Here is a 19,033-nt window from a genome sequence, read left to right on the forward strand (position 1 = left end):
TATATACACACACACACACATATATATATGCACACCAGCACCAGGAGGCCGTGCGAGCGGCCACGCCCACTGGGGTGAGTACTAGGTTGAAATCATAGGTGCGCAAATGGTCGTGCATTCCTGTGACAAAGGGCGGTGGCCCGAAATGCGTCAGCTGAAGAGAATCGCTGCAGGCATCTTTCTGGTTCACGCTGCAGTTTACATTAAATTGATTAGCATTACTTACCTGTGTGGGCTCCTTCTTTGAGGACAACATTGTGGTTTGGAGATAAATATATATATAGAACACTACTATAGGGAAGCAAAGAGACAACTGGATGATCCAGAATGCTACATCCCTATGCAAAAATCGGAATACCGGGACTGTATCCGAACTGTTCACTAACCTCTCTCACAATGGGAAGAGGAAGGGATGATAACACACGATGAGTATCTTTTTCTGTATTGTGAGAACCCTATCCTTCCCTCATTCTACCACCTTCCCAAAGTCCACAAAGATCTTACAAATCCCCCCGGGAGACCAATTGTGGCATCTATTCAAAGTCTCCTAGAAAACACCTCAACTTACATTGATTTGTTTTTATCACCAATGGTTAGGGATTTGGCATCATATGTACAGGATTCGCAAGACTTTTTAAGACTGATAGAGGGAATAGTGATGGAAGAAGACGTGATGTTGATTACGTTAGACATCACAAGTCTATACACATTGGGTCTACATGTGATTAAGCGGTTCCTAGACAAAAGGCCACTGAAATTCCAGCAACACAATCAGATGCTCCAAGACATGACAAAGTTCTGCCTAGAGAATAATATTTTTATATTCGAAAGGGCAGCTGTACAGACAACGGGGAACTGCGATGGGCATGTGATTCGCCCACGGTTATGCAAATCTTTTTGCTGGCTGGTGGGAGAAACATGTGGCCTGGGCAGGAAGCAATTGAAAAATGGGTTGACAATATTGCACTGTGGTCAAGGTACATAGATGACCTGTTTGCCATTTGGCGAGGCGACCGCCCTTCGGTTGAGGAGTACGTCAAATCACTGAATGACAATGAGTTGAACCTATTTTTTACAGCCACCATTAGTAGCGAGGCAGTCTGCTACCTAGATCTAGATGTGTACATTGAAAATAGCAGACTTTTAACTAAACAGGAAACCCACATCGGCGAATTAGACCCTCCACCATCCAAAGAGCTTAATCTCCAATATCCCATGTGGAGAATTATTGCAAATAAAACACAATTGTACAAAAGAAGCCGAATACCAACAGGCTAGGACAGGGGCCAATGAACGCTTCACAGCCAGAGGCTATTCCATCAATGGCCTCCGTGCTGTGGAAGCAAAAAGTGAACATGTTAGTCAACTGTTAGTGGCAAAGAACAAGAAGAGTGGAGACCATGAGAAAAAGAAAAAAGAACCAGTAAGGATGATCACACAATTCAATAGTAGATCCGCCCAGATTATGCAGATCTTCAAGAAAAATTGGAGGATTTTACAAATGGATCAGATCCTGCGCAGAGATCTTCCACCTAGACCTGTGATCACCTATAGAAGAGGCAACTCTATGGGTGACCATTTAGTGCACAGCCACTTTCAATTTAAGCCCCTGAAAAAAGATCTGATTACCATTTTTTTCCCCTGCATGCGGTGCAAAGCATGCAAATATAGTAAAAAAGTCTCCAGTTACAGGATATATAACAAAGACCCAAAAAAGGTGTGGATTAACTTGCTACTCAACTGCAATTCGGAATATACCGTCTATTGCTTGGTATGCCCTTGCAATAAGCGGTATGTTGGTAGCACAATCCACCCCGCAAGAAGCGGATTTTGGAGCATATGCAGGCGATCAGTCATAAGGATAACTACCCGATCGCCCGCCATTTTGAGGAAGCCCATCAGAGCAATAGTGACTTAAGTTTCTTTTGTTTAGACCAAATACTCAAAAATCGAGAGGGGGAGACCGGCCTAAGAAATTACTAATTTTGGAGTCTGAATATATCAAGCTCCAAACGATGGCCCCGAGGGTCTTAATGGGGATGTAGAGATGTGGGTTCATTTAGACTAAATATCCAATTATCTGAATTTTGTCACCGTAGACATTTACAGGGCTTTGAGGAACATATAAACTTCCGAACCTTGCAAAAATCTTTTTAGCTGCCTTAAGTTTTACCCCACAAACTAATATAGACCATAAAAATTAGATCCAGGTATTAGCCAAAACTCATTTGGGCACATAGTTTAGCTACCGCTCTGAGACATTAGCAATACATGCAGGTTGTACAAGGAAATGTGTAGCTTTCTTTCTAAAATTAATGGATCAATGCAAATATGGCCTTGGGTAACAATGTGGGACTAAACTGAGTTAATAATTTCAACAAATGAAAGAGAAACACGGTTGATTCATACAAAGAAATGGGCCTATTCAGGGCACAATTTTGAGGGGAGATATATACATCTCTATATCTCGGTATGTACTGTTTTTGTGCATTTTCGCAAAGATTAATTGCATATACATATTCTTCAATCGGAAGAGCAATATTAATGTGCATGTTAGAAATGTTTGCCCCCATGTTTGTAAATACCTAATTTGGTTTAATTATTATCGCCATTGAGTGGTCACTTATTTGTTTTTGCACGTTACAAGATGGGCGCTATGAACTAAGGCCAGAAAAAACGTTTCCTATTTTTATTTATGATCACATGCACCAATGGGTTTGTACTTAAGCCAGAGAATGGTTGAGGACACCAACATTGAAAAAGGCTTTTACGCGTCTGTCGGCCGCCCTACTCTAAACTGTGTGCAGCATTGGGTTGACCGCATGGCTTGGCTTGCCCCAAGGGACACCCATGCAACTTGTTTTTAAAAAAAAAATGTTATTAACTGTTTTTCAGTCTAACAGGAGTAAGGGGGTCACGCTGGCTTCTGTGAGAGAACCGCAGGAGTTTGGAGATTATATATATATATATATATATATATATATATATATATATATATATATATATATATATATATATATATATATATATATATATATATACACATTCATACATTTAAACTTTTCATTTATCAGACCTCAGTGCTTGGACGAAATGTAAGTGCAACAAACATTTTAGCTTTACTCAATTTCTTGTCTCCACGCACTGATAAGCCTGCGAATTTTATTAGATGGGTACACCACGATGACTGTCAGGAAATTTCTCCCCAACTCACTGTCTGCGATAGGCCCCTAGGTGTAGGCTGGCTTTTTTCGGGGGAGTGGGACAACTTACATTTCCATGCATGTTTGGACAGCTGCCCGAGTGAAGGCGGTGTTTATTATGTGGAAGCGGATTGGGGCTTACGACAATAAAGGATATCAACATGTTTGTAGGTGAGTACTTGGAGAACAGCAAATATGGCGTGTGGTGTTTAATTGAGAGCATCTTATTTCTATGTGCGACTACTTTGGACAGTTGGGTGCTGGGAAGGGTGTTGCTACGGGGGTTTCTTTGGTGGAATAGAATTGTTGTCTGACTTAGTTGACTCTCGTATGAAAGTTGTGGATGGCGTAGTATTTGTCTGTTGAAAGTGTTACTGCAGTGTCAGGCAGGAGGGAGTTAATGGATAGTTAAACAACTTTGAAGAAGGCTTTGACCATTACACAAGCATTCAAAAGGAAGGAGAGTATATTATGCCGTTTTGGCTGTGAAATGAATTTTCTTTGTGCTGATCCGGAACTTTCCAGTTTTGTTAGATTATTCTTGGACGGAGTTGTGCCATTTTCCCTCTTACTTGCTGAAGGAGGCTTTGTTGCGAGTGTCCGTGGGTGTACTAGGTGTGGGTGATTTAATTCAATTGTTCATCATTTCATTGGAGCGTAAATGTCAACTAAGGATTTTGAGGTATTATTGAGAGAGTCAACATTATATTAAAGTTGTCTGTGGGTTCAAGAGTGATGAAGGGGTTGAAAAGGTCTCGTTTGGGTGAGTTGATGGGGAGGTCTTGGAAACTCTTCATTGGCTGGTTTTAATTTTCTGTGGTACATTAACTGGTGTTTGATATAATGGGGTGGCAAAATGGTCTATCCAGCTTCTTTGATTGAGGCGATATCGTTGTTGGTTGCATAAAGTATCAGCTTTGTTGTAGCCCTTATGTGTATAAGCACTGTGGCAAGCGGATGTGTGTGTTTGAGGTCACAAAGTGGAAACGTCACGTGTTTGGTGGCTACCTGCAGAGTTTCCTGAGAGGTTGAGATGCCCCAGGCAGACATTATTAATGTGGGCAACAGAGGTATTTGTGATGAGGGCGGTGATTTCTTTGGTGAAGGGATGCTTTGATCCTGAAGTCTTTGTCAGGACGAGCATGTGAGCTTCGGAGACAGACATGTGTAAGAGGCCGGCGAGTTCCATGTAGAGAGCAAAAAAAAAAAAAGGCATGCCCACACCCATTTTGACATACCCATGTACCGCCATACAATTCCAGATGTAGGCCCACTATATGTAAATTTACACACAAACAAAATAAACCACAAACAAGAACAGTATTCTTCAAAATGGCACTCACACTTCTGTTTTGGATTAAAGAATTGTGAGCCCCTGCTTGCGGCAATCAAACAAGACATGCAAATGAAGGAAAGCATATGGAGACAAGCCAAAACGTCTACAGGCCGCCACAAGTGGGGCAGCTTCAATAACCAGCTAAAATGTGCAGTATCTTGTCACCTGCTTTGTTGTAGTCCTACCTTTGTCCCAATAACTTTCTATCAGCATCAAAAATAAGTTGCAGCTGATGATGCTCAAAACGGTAAGCCCATGTCTACAGTGATCATGGTGGGGATCACAAGAGCCCTCATATTGTACCAGTTGGTTAATGGCACACACATACACAGTCAAAGTGGTCAGTAGCCACCCGTCGCCCAAACTTGTGAACACCTTGCTTCAACACTAATGGGAGAAGGGCTATGGGTCCAACGCAGCAAATTCTAATCTATTCCCCAGAGTTATAATCCTTATTTGCCTCAAATGTGCTTCTTCATCAGGCTGCCCTTGGGTTGACATGATAACATTTATGATTCTATCCTCGGATTTTTGACTCTGAGAACCCGAAGGTGGTGGCTTCACATGTATACATTTGTTCTGGACCCAACGTATACATCCCTTTCCACCTAGGCCGCACACCTTTGCCGAAGAACAGCAGCTGAACTCCTTTCTGAAGGTGTGTTGGGCATCGCCTACAATGCATAACGAGGGCTGAAACACCTCATATCGGTACTGCGCTGGGACTGGCTGACACTCTGAAATTTAAAACGCAGCTTGGACTAGTCCAGTGCACAAATATAAGATAAATACTTGTCCCTTCAAGCCTGTAAGTTCTAGTTTTTGTGGACTTCAGACCAAAGCTCTGTTGCACCATCAGAGAGATCGATGTTGCTGACCAAGCTGAAGGCACTGGAAGAAATCCTGTTCTGACTCTGCCTGGACCCAGGATGCTTCTATGTCCAGTCTGGAGAAGAGCAGGCTCATGGCCAGGATGAATGGATTAAAGTGAGAGATCCAGCCGCCACGAGGATCGTTCAGCCCACAAATGGCCAAAGAAGAACCTCAGCAGCTTCAAAATGATGGACGATCTGGAAAGGGCATCCGAGGACTGTGACCAGAGAGTCACAGTGACCCCAGTCGCCAAACATTGAGCCTTCTGAAAAACAGTCCATTGGGACTATCAATCCCTTTTACCTGGGTGGGATTTGCCTGTTCATTTTGGGTGGTGCTTTAGGTGGGTAACATGCAATGCTTGAGTTTTTGGGGCGATTGTTGCAAATTCGCTGCCTGCAGGACTACAACCCACTGAGGTGTCATCCATTGCACCCAGAAGCTAAAGCAAAGCACTGCTTATTTCAGCAGACATGATGCCCTGCAGCACTTTGTCTGACACCCTTGCTTCGCTGTCTAGAACTTGCAAACCCTGCCCATAGAGTTCAATGAGTGTGAACATCTCAATATTCAAGTTTCAAACACTCTACCTTGTCTACTCCCAGTGACTGCAACTGGGCAGTCGCCTGGACAAACGGAGGTACTTGGCTGTCCACTCGGAGTGCACTAGTATATGTGGCTACTGTGCACCAGTGGTAAACGACAGGAGCTAGAACTACTCACAGCCCCAGAACTGGCACAATAGCATGTGCGCCTTAGAACTGCCAGTATCCTTGCTGCCAGGTGCCTCCGAGTGCTGTAGGGCGCCAATAGCACACAGTGAACTGTTAGCTGTGCTACAGGACTTGTCGTTTTGATTTTATTCCTTTAATTATGACCTTTTCATACATCTTTCGACTGCGCACGTGGAAGATCACAAAAAGTATCCAAATGTTATTTTTTCCGTTTTTTACAGAGCATATTTAGATCTTATTTTTGCTAAATTGTTGGATAACGAAAACATTTTTTTTTTTTTACCAAAAGCATAAAATATGAGACAAGCACGCCAAGTGATATTTTAATCAAAGGCCGGGGCGTGGTTAAAAGTGTCACACATGGCAAACGTCAATTTAACAGTTCTTGAAGTGAATATATACATACATACCAAACCGGCCAGAAACGCGTCTGCCACAATTTTGTTTCACGGACTGCAGGGAGCGTTTACTGCTGAATAAATTCTTTTCTGTGCCCAGAGCATGTGTCCCGCTGATTTTATTCAAAGGTCAGCATTTGGTGGTTACATACATACATATATATATATATATATTTTTTTTTTTAACAGTAAGCCATCTCACAGCACTGAGCGTCAAAAATCGGAGGTGCGTGGGGTCAGGGAAAGAGGCTGGGAGAAATGAGAAGAGGTTGAGTAGCCTGGGCCAGCCTGCTGCGTCCGGTAGGCCTTTCTTAGTGTTACAGGCCCACCAAGAGAAGTCAAAGAACATGCATCACCTGATGGTGCTTTGTTGGAGCGCCGATTTTCCCAGGTCCATGAGTGTAGTTCATTCAATCGAGGTTTATTCTTTGCATTCAGTGAATTGCAATCCCGATTTTAAAAGGGGTTCATCAATTTTACAGATACCAGAATCAGTGGTTAGGTGGTACCCGGTGCGGAAGATTTCTTGTCACCTCCGGCTTAACGCACAAATACAAACAAATAGGATGCATCATGACGTTTTCGTTACTTACCATACTCCATATCATAGAGAAGAGGATGATCACAATGAATCAATTAACTAAAAAATGTAACAAAAATAAATTCAGCACAGCACTTATAAGCTTCAGTAATAATGCTCAACTAACTAAACAGAATGACGTGGGGTGACTGACCGACACGGCAGCGGATAGGATTGGTTGTGGGTTGAGTGATGAGGAATCACCGGTTGTTTACGTCTCGTTCGAGTACAAACTGCAGAGATAGACTTCAGGAAAGAAACACCCCCTCCCCTTCCTTATCCATACACTCTCCACTACACAGTGTTGAATTCAGCCGCGTTTCATTGCGTTTGTTGACTGAATTAAAAAGTTTCAATACGTATTATGTTGACTTGTTGAGGTTAATTGTCAGACGAAGTTATTAAACTTGTTTTAAATATATATATATTCTTTAAAGTGTTGTGAGCCCATATTATTTTTTACTCTTAAAAACACATTTTTGCCATTTTGTCAACCCCCCCCCCCCCCCCTCTCAGTGATGACACCTGGGGCGGCCCGCACCCACCACACCCCCTTCCTACGCCACTGACCAGAATGCAAAGAAAAAACCCGGACTGGGTGAGCTACTTGCACATGGAACTGGGAAATTGGAGAGCTCTGCAGTTCTGCACTTCTTCCACAATCAAAACCAGCTCTTTAGTTTTGCTGGTCTTTTAAAACCGCTGGAGCTTCGCTATAAACTGCCGGTGGCATGCTAGAGGGTTTATTTAGCAAGCTTCTTGGCACTGAAGAGCCTGGCGGGTGACCTGCCGCGCGCACAGACCGAGGTGTGCTCTGCACACTGCCCCGAGCCTGTAGATGTGCATTAGCAACACTTCCAAATGAGGGTTTGAGTGCAACCTCTAATTATCGAGACCTGCAGCAGCGACGCGTCACAGGGGGTGTCCTGCAGAATGTTTAATTTAAAGAATACCTTTCTAAATTACCCGTTAACAGACTTTTCAAATAGTTTACAAACTCAAAATCTGCACCAGCTTTTCACCCACAACCTGCCACATTGTGTGAGGGTAGCGGGAAGACTCACCAGGAGATTTTTAGAACAGCCATGGATTCTGCATTTTCACATAGCTGTTCACATTACATGATACATGAATGAATGAATGAATGAATGAGACTTTTGTAAAGCGTTCGAGCAGCTGAGCTTTGTATCATTTTAAGCTTATAAAGTTGCCTCTTTGGAAGCCCAAGGAAAGGTGAGATGCAATTGACCATTTTGGGCATGATGGATGCCTGTGTGCCCTTGGAACAGAAGGTCAAGCCTGCGGAAGAATTTTCAGGACGACACTGGTTTAGAAATGTGGTAGCGGAAAGATATTTGGAATCAAAAATGGTGCCTAGAACTTTAGCATAGAAAGGAGGCGATGGAGTGGGCCCGAGCTCAGATAGCCACAACTTTGAGTTCCCAATGGCTCAAGGGAAACCAGAAGTTTTAGACGAGATTAGTACAAGTGAATTCAGAGAGATCAGCTCCCCTATCGTTGCAATACACTATCTAAATCCCAGTTGTCACTCGCCAGGTTCCCCTCTAGTCTAATAATAAGTTGAGTAATATGCAAAATAGATGAAGCCTAAAGACTTAGTACTGGACAATGGAGTGGCGTATAGATTAAACAACGTGGGATTAAGAACCGAACACCAGGGCACTCTGATGGGATAATCCGTAGAACTGGATTGGCATGGCAGCACTATTACACTTGTAGAGTAAGGACCATCTCCAGTCCAGGGCTCGGTCTGCCACCGCAGCTTCAGATAGACGCCGAATAATGATGGGCCTGGGAGATCACGTGGAAGGCTGCGGATGGATCCAGCAGGGCAAGAGTTCATATATTCAGGCGAATCTGCACAAGTCGAAGTTCATTTCATACAGACTTTAAGACCTATTCCATACTAAACCTTGGGCAGAAACCAGATTGGTGGCACGTCAAAGAATTCAGAGGCCTCCATATAAGAAGTGAGGGGCGGATTTACAAGGGCTGCAGGATTTTTGTTGGAGTCGAAGCAGCGAGACCGACCCGAAATTTGCTAGGACCTTCTGATCTGCAAAGGGTTATTTAAGCAATGGAAAGACAAAAGCATACTTCTAGGGTACTATGCCTTGAAGAAGGGACTGACTGAACAGTAATGCAAGACTGGTAGCGAATAATGAAGACCAAAGCTTTCCTGATTTAGTGAGGCAAGGATCCATGGGAGAGCTTGATTTAAAACAGGATAGTCCATCTCCAACAAATGTTTCTTTCGTAGGATAGAAGGTCAAGAGAGAACTGTTAGCTTTAGAGGTAACGCTCATGATGCAGGAAGAGGCAGGCGAGCCGCAAACATCTCTCAAAGGTGTTTAACATTACAAACATCTACATTTAGGTGATTGCACAAAGTCAGGAATTTGCCTTTCGGTACCATCATGCCTGCAGTCCTCTAGTTTTGTAGCGAACATTCCATCCCAAAATTCTACAGTAGTCTACAATTCCTTACATAAGGCAGAGAATTCAACTCGTTTTATTATCATTGAAAATTGTACTAATGATAGATTGTTATCCTAACTCTCTCTACGGTCCAATCAAAAGATCACTCCATTCCGCTCATCATCATCAAGTAGTTCCACATTTCTGTTTTCGGGTGACTAAATTTCCTCCAAGGGTGCTAAACTCGATAACGTGGTCCCTTTGAAGCATATGTTCTAATCGAGCTACAATTTACCCAACTCACATTTTTCTTTATCTTCTGGTAAGTCTACCAAGAGAAGCAATTCTCCTGCTGCTTTGAGGACATTACACCAGGAAAAAAAAAGCTTAGGGTTCAAAAGCAGTGTTTCCTGTAAAATAGTATGATACAGAACAAGGATTAGCAAAGCGAATTGATTTTGCCAATGCACGATCTTTTGGCAATGTTTTTACATGTTCCACAGCAGCGCGAATATTTGTGCAACACTTTTTTCCCTTTTAAACAATATTGAACAGCACCCTGCGCTGCTGTGCAATATGTGTTACAGAAGCACAGGCTTTAGGGGGGGGGGGGGGGATAGCAAGACAAGTGAGGAAGGTGGGGAGTGTGAAATGAACCATGGAGGGGAGGAGAGCGGAAGGTGGGCAACTAACCTTAAGGAGGACAGGGGTGGCAAACAAGCATCAAGGCTAACAAACCTTGAAGAAGGCAGGGTGGTGAGGAACAAACTTCAAAGAGGGTGGACGCTGTGAGGATCAAACCTCGAGGAGGGCATGGGCGGTGGAGAACAAACCACGAGGTGGATGCTGTTAAACACCACGAGGTAGGCCGAAGAGTTGGGGAAAAAACCAAGAGGAAGGCGGGTGGTGGGAACATACCACGAACAGAGGGAGGAGTGGGGGAGGGAAACGACGAGAGTGAGAGGAGGACAGGAGGAAAGCTACCCAAGGGAGGGAGCATTAACAGTGGAAGGCGGGGGAGTGAGGGAGCGTGACTGCAGATACATGCGCATTCAGGAGCCTGCGGCCAGTGGAAGGATACTAGCTGCAGATGGGAAGCAGTACTTGGTCAATGCCCCACAGCAGGGACAGACACAAAGCTCCAGGAGGAAGCTGAGGCAAGGAGGAGGCTCTGCCCAGTAAGAAGCAAGGAAACGAAAGTAACATCAGAACAAATCGGAAATAACGGGCTGGCTCTAAGCCATGTTTAAAGCTTTTCTTTTTTGTTTACAAGAGTGGACTGTTGTAAAGAGGAGTGTTGTAGAGTGGGATAGAATGCAGTGTTGTAGAGCATAGTGTCAGAGTAGAGTATCAAAGAGTGCTGTGTCAGAGAATAGTGTGTGTCCGAGCAGAGTGCCGCAGAGCCGAGTGCCGCAGAGCCGAGTGCCGCAGAGCCGAGTGCCGCAGAGCCGAGTGCCGCAGAGTTGGATAAAATGTAGTGACGTACAGTGAAGTGTTGCAGAGGGGGATAGAGTGGAGCGTCAGAGTGGAGCAGAGGGACTTGAAGTGGAGTGGGATGGAGTGGCATAAAGTTTTGTGGAGTGGCGTGAAATGGTTAACAGTGGAGTGATGTCGAGTGGAGGAAAGAGGCATAGAGTGGAGTAGAGTAGGTGTTGCATGGAGTATGCATGTTGTGGTAGCGCACTGCCATTACAGACAACACATTTTCAATTGAAATGACCATTACGTTTGTACAGACCTACGGTTTTACGGAAACAACTGTACAGTGCACAAGTGATAATGTGTGATTGCATTACCTAGTGTACGGAATTATTATGATCGTATTAAAATATTTGTTTCCACTACAATTCAGATTTACAAACAAGTGCTTCATTTTTGTTTTTCTAACTGATATATTCTGTAATATCTGCACAGTTCATATACATTTAAATGTTGTAGTGTGTTAGTAAAAAAGCATTTCCTTTCACATCTCCAGACTGTCTTAAAAATCCTCTCACTTTCAAGTCAGAGAAAGAAAAGTAAACACCAAGCTCCTTTGGAAGACAGAGCCTGACATTTGACCTCTGTCTATGAATGCACAGCAAATGAAACAAGAACACAATTTAAAGGACTGTTTAGAGAAAGCGAGTACTTGTAAAAGAACACAAGGAGTGAGTCAGAGGTGATAAACAGGCTATGCTCCAAGAGAGGGACACAGGCATGCTGGACAGCCTAAAACAAATAAATCCAGAAAATAGAAAGCAAGCAAATGTGAGTTACAAAGCCAATGTTAAGCAATGGGCCGAATGCATTCCGACTTCAGCTTTCAGAATGTCCCAAAGAGGTATTCAGCAAACAGACAGCTGTGTTGTCTGGTAGGATTCAACCTCAAAATAGACTAAGGAAATGCATTTTCTTGCTAGCGGGAGAAGATTTGGCTTAGGTTAAAACGTGCTATGGGCTCTGTAAAGATATTTAATCACATTTTCTTAACCTAAAAGAACACCTTTTATCCACTCTTTATCTCACCTTTATCAATTCTATGTATATGATGCAGATTATGTATCGGTAGTAAGGAGATGAATTACTTCTTAAACGTCATGCTTCAATAGGTTGCCATATGGCATATTGTTACGTGTAAAGGTTATATCACTGTTTTGACAGAGCGCTGGTGCACATTAAGAAAGCCCAGTAGGAATATAAAGTATGAAATAATGTAGAATTATGCTTGCGACTAACTGAATATGATAAAGAAGACATATATGATCTCTTGCTTACATGTTATTGAAGAAATTTGAAAAAAAGTATTTTAAGCTAAAGAATATGTATGTTCGCCACGCCTCCGGCCCTGTGACTCTGAAAGGTGCCAACCGCATCACACTGACAAGCACTCCACAGCGGGAGAGCTCGGTCTAAGACTGTTCACAGTCTGTTGCTTGTTTTCAGAAGGAGTGTCATGCTTTAAGGCGCCCTGAAGACTCACCAGAGACGCATCTAGGCTCTACAAATCATCAAAAAGCACAGAGTTTCCATATGTGGGTCCCGGCAGAGTCAGATCTCCCAGAGACACGGATAGTCAACTGCAGAAACCTCTTCCCGTTAGCAATAAAGAGGCCTCGGGAGTGAATGGGCTCCCAGCAACTGACAATACGAATAAAAGGGAGGCCGTACTCACACGGGGAGGCAATTATTGAGGGCACAAGCCGCATAGGAGGTGGGTTCGTGGGCATGACAGCAAGCGACCCCCTCTTGACATTACAACGGTTGTTTATTTGCCCCAAGCAGCATCTCGACGTAAAACAAAGAACTGGAAATGCGCCCCTCCCACGTCGCTTTAGGTGGTGAGAATGTTTGTTTACCGTCACTGCAGATGTTCCCGGCACAGGCACCGTCACAGCTGTGGAGATTAACACGTGACACTTTCCCTCGATGCATTTCCAAAATAAACCGCCCACTTTAGGAACATAACCTGCCGCGACCCCCGCTAGCCCTTAGGGTCCTATATGGCTAGTATGTTTGCCACGTCTCCATGGCCGAGTCGGAGTAAACCGACTGCGTTGGCCTTTTTCATCGTTTTACGTCCTCTCTGGAGAGGACCCTTACAGGAGGTAGAGAGGCTACACACTTACGCATGCGTGGGGAGTGTAACTTGGACTCACCTTTACTACGGAAAGAAGAGGTGAACGTCCCCAAATCACTGCTTGTGACAAGAATAACGTGTTTCACATAGTGCCCCGCACCTCACCCAAGCGCTCTCTGGGCGCTGTAAATTAGTTATTTGTACTATCAGCCAGTGCGCTAGTGGGAAGTGGGTCAGGAGAACTCCAAGTAACACACACACGTCAGACGCATTTACCGAAAGTTAAACCTGTATGAAACCCAAGATGTAAGAAAAAAACGTAAGATATTCGCTGATCAGTGGCAGCGGTGGCGTCTGACGATGACGCCTCTCGCTGTACAATTCAAATGTAGGTACTCGACTGAAACTTGAACTGGAGGGGGGTGGGGGGGGGGGGGTGTCTATCCACGCCTTATCTTGTCGTTTAATTTTCCTTTCTTCTCGCTCCTCTTTTCTCTCGATCACGTTTTCCTCCTCCTCTCCTCTCCGTCTCCCTGTTTCTGCTTCCTTTCCATTTCCTCTCCTCCTCCCACAGATAAATTACTTACATTATTTCACATGTTAGAGGCGCCTTTGGAAACGAGCACAACGTTCAACAGTGCTTCGTTTTGCAGACTGACTTGACCTTTGTCTAAAAACTGGGGCATGTATTGAAAATTAAAAAAAGCTTCGAGGCACCCACTGAAAACCAGGACGTCTGTCACCCTACCTCTTACCATCCCTTACTCCCTAGTCTGGCTTGCCCCTCCCGCCCTACCATGACAGCTTCAGTTTTTCGCCCCGTCACGGTCGGAGCTATCAACATGCAGCAGGTGCAGTGACACCGCGGCCAAAGAGTTCGAGGGGCCAATTTGCCCCTATTATTGTATTATCTTACTATCAAACATGGGGATGGTGGTGGTGGGGGGGGGGGGGCGAGTTCCTCGCTTGCGGGGTCCTGGTGCAAGCGCTCCCCGGCCGTAACCCCAAGTCCAGGTACTGAAAGGTAATGAATCTATCGCTGGGGTGCAGTGGACCCTCGCGCCCCCCTCTGGCCAGGTGCCACTGCACTTGCTCCTTGACTGATCGCTGCCTCTTCTCTTTCACTCGGTTTCATTCTCAGCAGACTCAGCGACTCACTTCCCTCTCCTGTGCCACTTTCTCTCACTCTGTCTGACTCTTGTCCAATTCCCTGCCGCTTGTGAGTTATCAATTCACGAACATCTCCCCCCCCCCCCCCCACCGCGCCGCTCTCCTTAGCCACTCTTTCGCTACGCCCATTCATTCGTCTTTGTTTCTCGCACTCTCGCTTTCCAGGCCGCCTCTCTCCACCCCCAAGTCCCCTCTCTGCCTGTACCGCATCTGCCTCATTTCCATCTCTCCCGCCCCCCCCCCCCCCCGTATCTCACCCTGTCCCCTATCCTCTCACTCTGTATCCTTTACTCCCTCTCTCTGTAGCCCCTTCTTCTGACTGACCCACTCCTGAAAAGGGCCAGGCGGCTTGAGAGTAGCTGAGGGGAAGGAGTGCCGAAGTGAGGGGCCCGGCAGTCACATCTCCGAGGCCGCGTGGCAGGGTCCCAAAGTACACAAAGAACGGTGGAGACGTGTCCGTAGCCCACAGCCTGACGGAAAAGTACACACGCTGCAGGGCACGGGCGTCTCTTCCACGCCGCAGGCCTCCCTCAGCCTGGGCATCTCGCCCAGCGTCACTCTCTCACGCTGGGTCCGTCTCGGTCTCTTTTGGTGAATGTCGTGGGACGGGACAGATCTCCACCCGGCTAAGAGTGCTGCGGGGGTGTCAGTATGTGTGGACGGGGGCGCAATACTGCTCTGCCCCAGTGGGTGGACTGTGTCCACGGACTGTCTCTCTGCCGGAGTCTTTGTTTCGTGACGAGTTAATGTGGCTGTCTCAGGACGGTCGTCATTCGGTCTCTCAGGAATGAGGAGTACCATGAAGTGGGAGTGTTGTGTGCCTCAGGGGGGGGGTGCGAGAGTGTGCCTCGGGGGGGGGGGGGTGCGAGAGTGTGCCTCAGGGGGTGCTGGAGTGTGCCTCAGGGGGTGCTGGAGTGCGCCTCTGGAGGGTGACTCAGGGGAGTGCTAGCGTGCGCCTCAGGGGTGGAAGAGTGCTCAAGAGAGCGTTCTTCAGTGAGGTACGAGTGCGTACTTCACGGAGTGCTGGTCGGTACCCGCAATGCGAGTGTGTCGTCTCACAAAGTTGAGTAGGTCTGCCTCAGTTAGTTTATGTATATCCCTGTATTGTCATTGTCTCCGTGAGGTAGAGAGTCCTGCGTCTGTCTCTCGGACCCTCTGCGCAGTCTTTCGCTCTCCCTCGCCCTCAGTTTCTCACTCACCTGGGACTGCCGGAGGCTGGACCGCGAGCCTGTCTTCTGGAACAGAGACTGCCACTTCTTCATGGCGGGATGGCGAACCCCGAAGATGGGGACACCCCACCGCATAAACCCTGGGACAAGCTCTTGAGACTCCCAGGCGACTGGATCCGTTCACCATGCAACAAAAGTGAAAGGAGGGGCAGCCCTGCGACGGGGTTAACCCTTCAGTGCCCGCGGGCAGCGATGGATGTGACAGCAGGCGCCTGACCCCAGTGCAAGTGCAGCACAGAAAGCGCCCCCCCCCCCCCCCATAGCCATCTCTGGTACCTCCCAGTCACAGCGCGCCCCCTCGCTCTCAGACTCGCCCTGCTGCCGGTGGGGAAGGGAGGTGCCACGATGTTTGATGGTTAGAATTCGTGTCTTTGATGAGTTGGGAGGCGCGGGGCAGGCGGGTGGTTGTTAGTGGGTATACCTCGGTGGTCCTATAGAGGGCTAGAATAGATAAGTTGTCTGAAACCAGGACACCTGCTAGGACTAGGAAACGTACACATGACAACCATGAAGACACAGTGCATGTTTAGTTTACTAGGTGATTTAAGTAAGTAAGACGATTCAGGGGGATGACTGTGAAGGTAACAAACATCGAAGTATTTTTAAACAGTTGACTTATTTAATAATGCAGCTTCTTTCTATTAGTGTCGGCTGACACACTCAAAGTTTACAGCTGAAAGCGAAGAACGACTGAACGAATAACAGTTTACTAACTGAGGCTACACAGCAACAAAACACCCCACCATGACGGGAATGTGCATTGAGCTTGACTCAGTGAATGAAAAGGAATAAATACATACTATCGTTGTTAATAGCTATAATGTGCATTTATTTCCGAATGCCCGGTAAGACGAAACTCCTCTCATGTGCCTCCCAGAGTAGGATAGAGGATACATCACGAACCTCCACAACCTTTAAGGTTGTGTTTCTGTTCCTAAACAAGGGAGTTTACTTGCTTGCATTAGGATTAGGGCTCCCAGTTTTATGTTTTTTTTTTTGCCATTTCCGTCTGCATTTATCCATATTTAATTTGTGCAAATTTTATCTGTATTTATATATATTCATTTTGGGTTTTGTGTAAAAATGAAGCTAAAATTAGTATATTTCCACATTTATGTAACTGATAAATAAATACTCGTGCTAGAATGTCTGTCTGGTTTAAATGCTGTGAACACCCGCAGAACATAACTCAGTGCTCCTATATGAAAATATGGAAATGTCAGTCTCAACCTTGTGCATATCTACTGCTGTTAAAGCCTCTTTACTAAAATTCCTTTCGTTTTTAACCCCCTTATCTATTAATCCACACATCTATTGGCCTGGCAGTCATGGCAGATAGTATTCAGAATTACTCCAAAAGCAACACAATTTCCATTTTTATCCACATTTAAAAATAAATACGAAAATGAATGTTTTCTGTCTTTATTTATCTGTAAAAATCAGTAAAAATGGAAAACAGGGAGCCCTAATTAAGATACAAAGCACCCCAGAGTAACGCAAACTGCTCATGGTGCGCTGTCCCGGGGGCACTGTATTATAGCACAGGGCAGGGCTTTAAGTGGGCCGGGTCTCACCGGGTCTGAGCACCGGCAGTTTTTTTAAGGGGGCCTCAAAACGGGTCTCTATCGGGCTCGGTTTCGTGCCCTGGCACAGACGATCCGGGTTTTTTTTCCGGACTGCAGTGACAGCAGGCACATCAATGTGCGAGTGGTGAGCGTTGTAGGGGAAGGGACATCCTTTAAAGAGTCATTTTCTCTCTGGATTCCCCTTCCATGTTTTGAATCTCAGGAGCAGCAACATTGTCGTGGTGTCACCACCAGGGCTTTGAGTGGAAGTGTTTTCATTATTATATACAAGCCATAGTTGCTGCTTATTTATCTTATGCAACTAGCAACCATTGACAAAGCCAATAGTCCTGACTTGTAGGCATGATGTGACTTGTTGTATCATATATCTGGACGCAATGACAGGAACAGCAAAATACAAGTCAGGCGGTACATTGTGCTAAACACAGATTTTTATCTTACGTATTTTTAAGCCACACCCTTAATTACATTGACCACGCCCCTTTGAGAGACCCCCCAGTTTTTTCATCCCACTTAAAGCCCTGGCACAGGGGGTAATTCTGCAGGTGGGGGCTCCTTTCCATACCACCAGTTCCTGAAGGGAGCATTCGAAAAAATAGACACAGGTAAGCGTTTCTTACCATCTAAACCCTGTTGAATTTAGATAGGGACAGAGCCACCAGGCACCTGATGTTACCCACCTCTTTAAACTGTAAACAACAAAGAACAGATGTCCAAAGAATCACTGACTGCAAGTAGTAAATTTAACTTTTATTGACCCAACACAAAGCCCAACAATCCAACTGGGTGACTTGCAGACTAACAAGCTCACGTAGCCCGGAGAGATAAGACCCCGGAAGCGCTAGGGGACTTAAGGATAGAGCTAGAAGAAATACATTCACGGTTAGCACCAACATTCAGGAGAAACTGGTATATTTAATAAAGTCTACGTGGGTTATTACGGATGCAGCAGTCTTACCACTTATTATGTTTATAATAAAATACAGCTGGGGTTTTTTTTTTTACAACCTCTAATCCAAGCCAAGGTGTTTTGACCTTCCATTTTAAAATGATTTAAAACAGCGGGGGGACAGGTCAAGGTAGGTGTAGGGACATGGCACATGCCTGGCCTTACAGTATTAGTTTAACTATTTTGTCAATTAAATGCGCAATGTTGATGCTAAGACTTCGAGCATTACTTTTGCAGCAATGACGGCATGCAGTGCTTAAGCGTCAGCTGTTAAATGCATGCCTGGATTGCAAGAAAAGTAAATAAATGGAAAAAAATAATGGCGTGCGGTCACCTTATTTTATTTCTCTTTATTTACTTTTCTAGCAATAGCGGGACGCTGCGCTTTAGCTTAAGATGTTTAAATCTAAAGCGCTGTGTGCAGGGATTGCTATAAAAGTAAATTGATGGAAAAGAAATGCGGCATCTACCTCCTTTTTTATTTCCTATTTATTGACTTTTATAACAATCTTGGCACGCCATGCTTTAGCTTCAGATTTTTAAAGCTAGAGAGCGGTGTGCCACAATTGCTACAAAAGTAAAAAAAAAAAAATAGAAATAAAATGGCGTGCACCCGCCATATTTGATTTCTATTTATTTATAAGCTAAAGAGCGGCATGCCCAGTGAGGACAGGTTGCCAAAGCCAGACAGCAGGCTGTGCCTGCTTCAGCAAGACATTAATTAAGTAAATAGTGCTCACTAACTGCTAATGCAGACTAGACTAGAGAGTAAGGACATGTAAGAGGGGCTGTACTCATGGCAGGCAACAACAACAGAGAGGGAGGTACTAAGGAGGGACTACTAAGCCTATTCGCAATCAAAAGCCATAATTCACAAAGGACAATAAGAGGAGCCAATTGAAAAGATGGGTGGAGAAATAGGCGGGGCTCAAAGTCAATACCTGAATACAGCATGCCTCGAAGAGACCGCGCAAGCG

General features: G+C 45.2%; 1 protein-coding gene across 3 annotated transcripts in view; it reads right to left on the reverse strand.

Moving 5' to 3' along the window:
* The window catches only part of ANKRD35 (ankyrin repeat domain 35), a 612,001-nt gene that overhangs the window by 216,326 nt on the left and 376,642 nt on the right, over positions 1–19,033 (reverse strand). The window contains exon 1 of one of the 3 annotated variants that reach the window (XM_085639307.1): positions 15,492–15,681. The exons of the other annotated variants lie outside the window; for them this stretch is intronic. Coding sequence (XP_085495433.1) covers positions 15,492–15,596 — 105 coding nt within the window. The 5' untranslated portion in view covers positions 15,597–15,681. Of the gene's footprint in view, positions 1–15,491; positions 15,682–19,033 lie in introns of those variants that run through there. 3 annotated transcript variants of the gene reach the window in all.

The sequence above is a fragment of the Triturus cristatus genome, chromosome 12 (genome assembly GCF_964204655.1).
Source record: "Triturus cristatus chromosome 12, aTriCri1.1, whole genome shotgun sequence".
In the NCBI taxonomy this organism is placed as follows: Eukaryota; Metazoa; Chordata; class Amphibia; order Caudata; family Salamandridae; genus Triturus; species Triturus cristatus.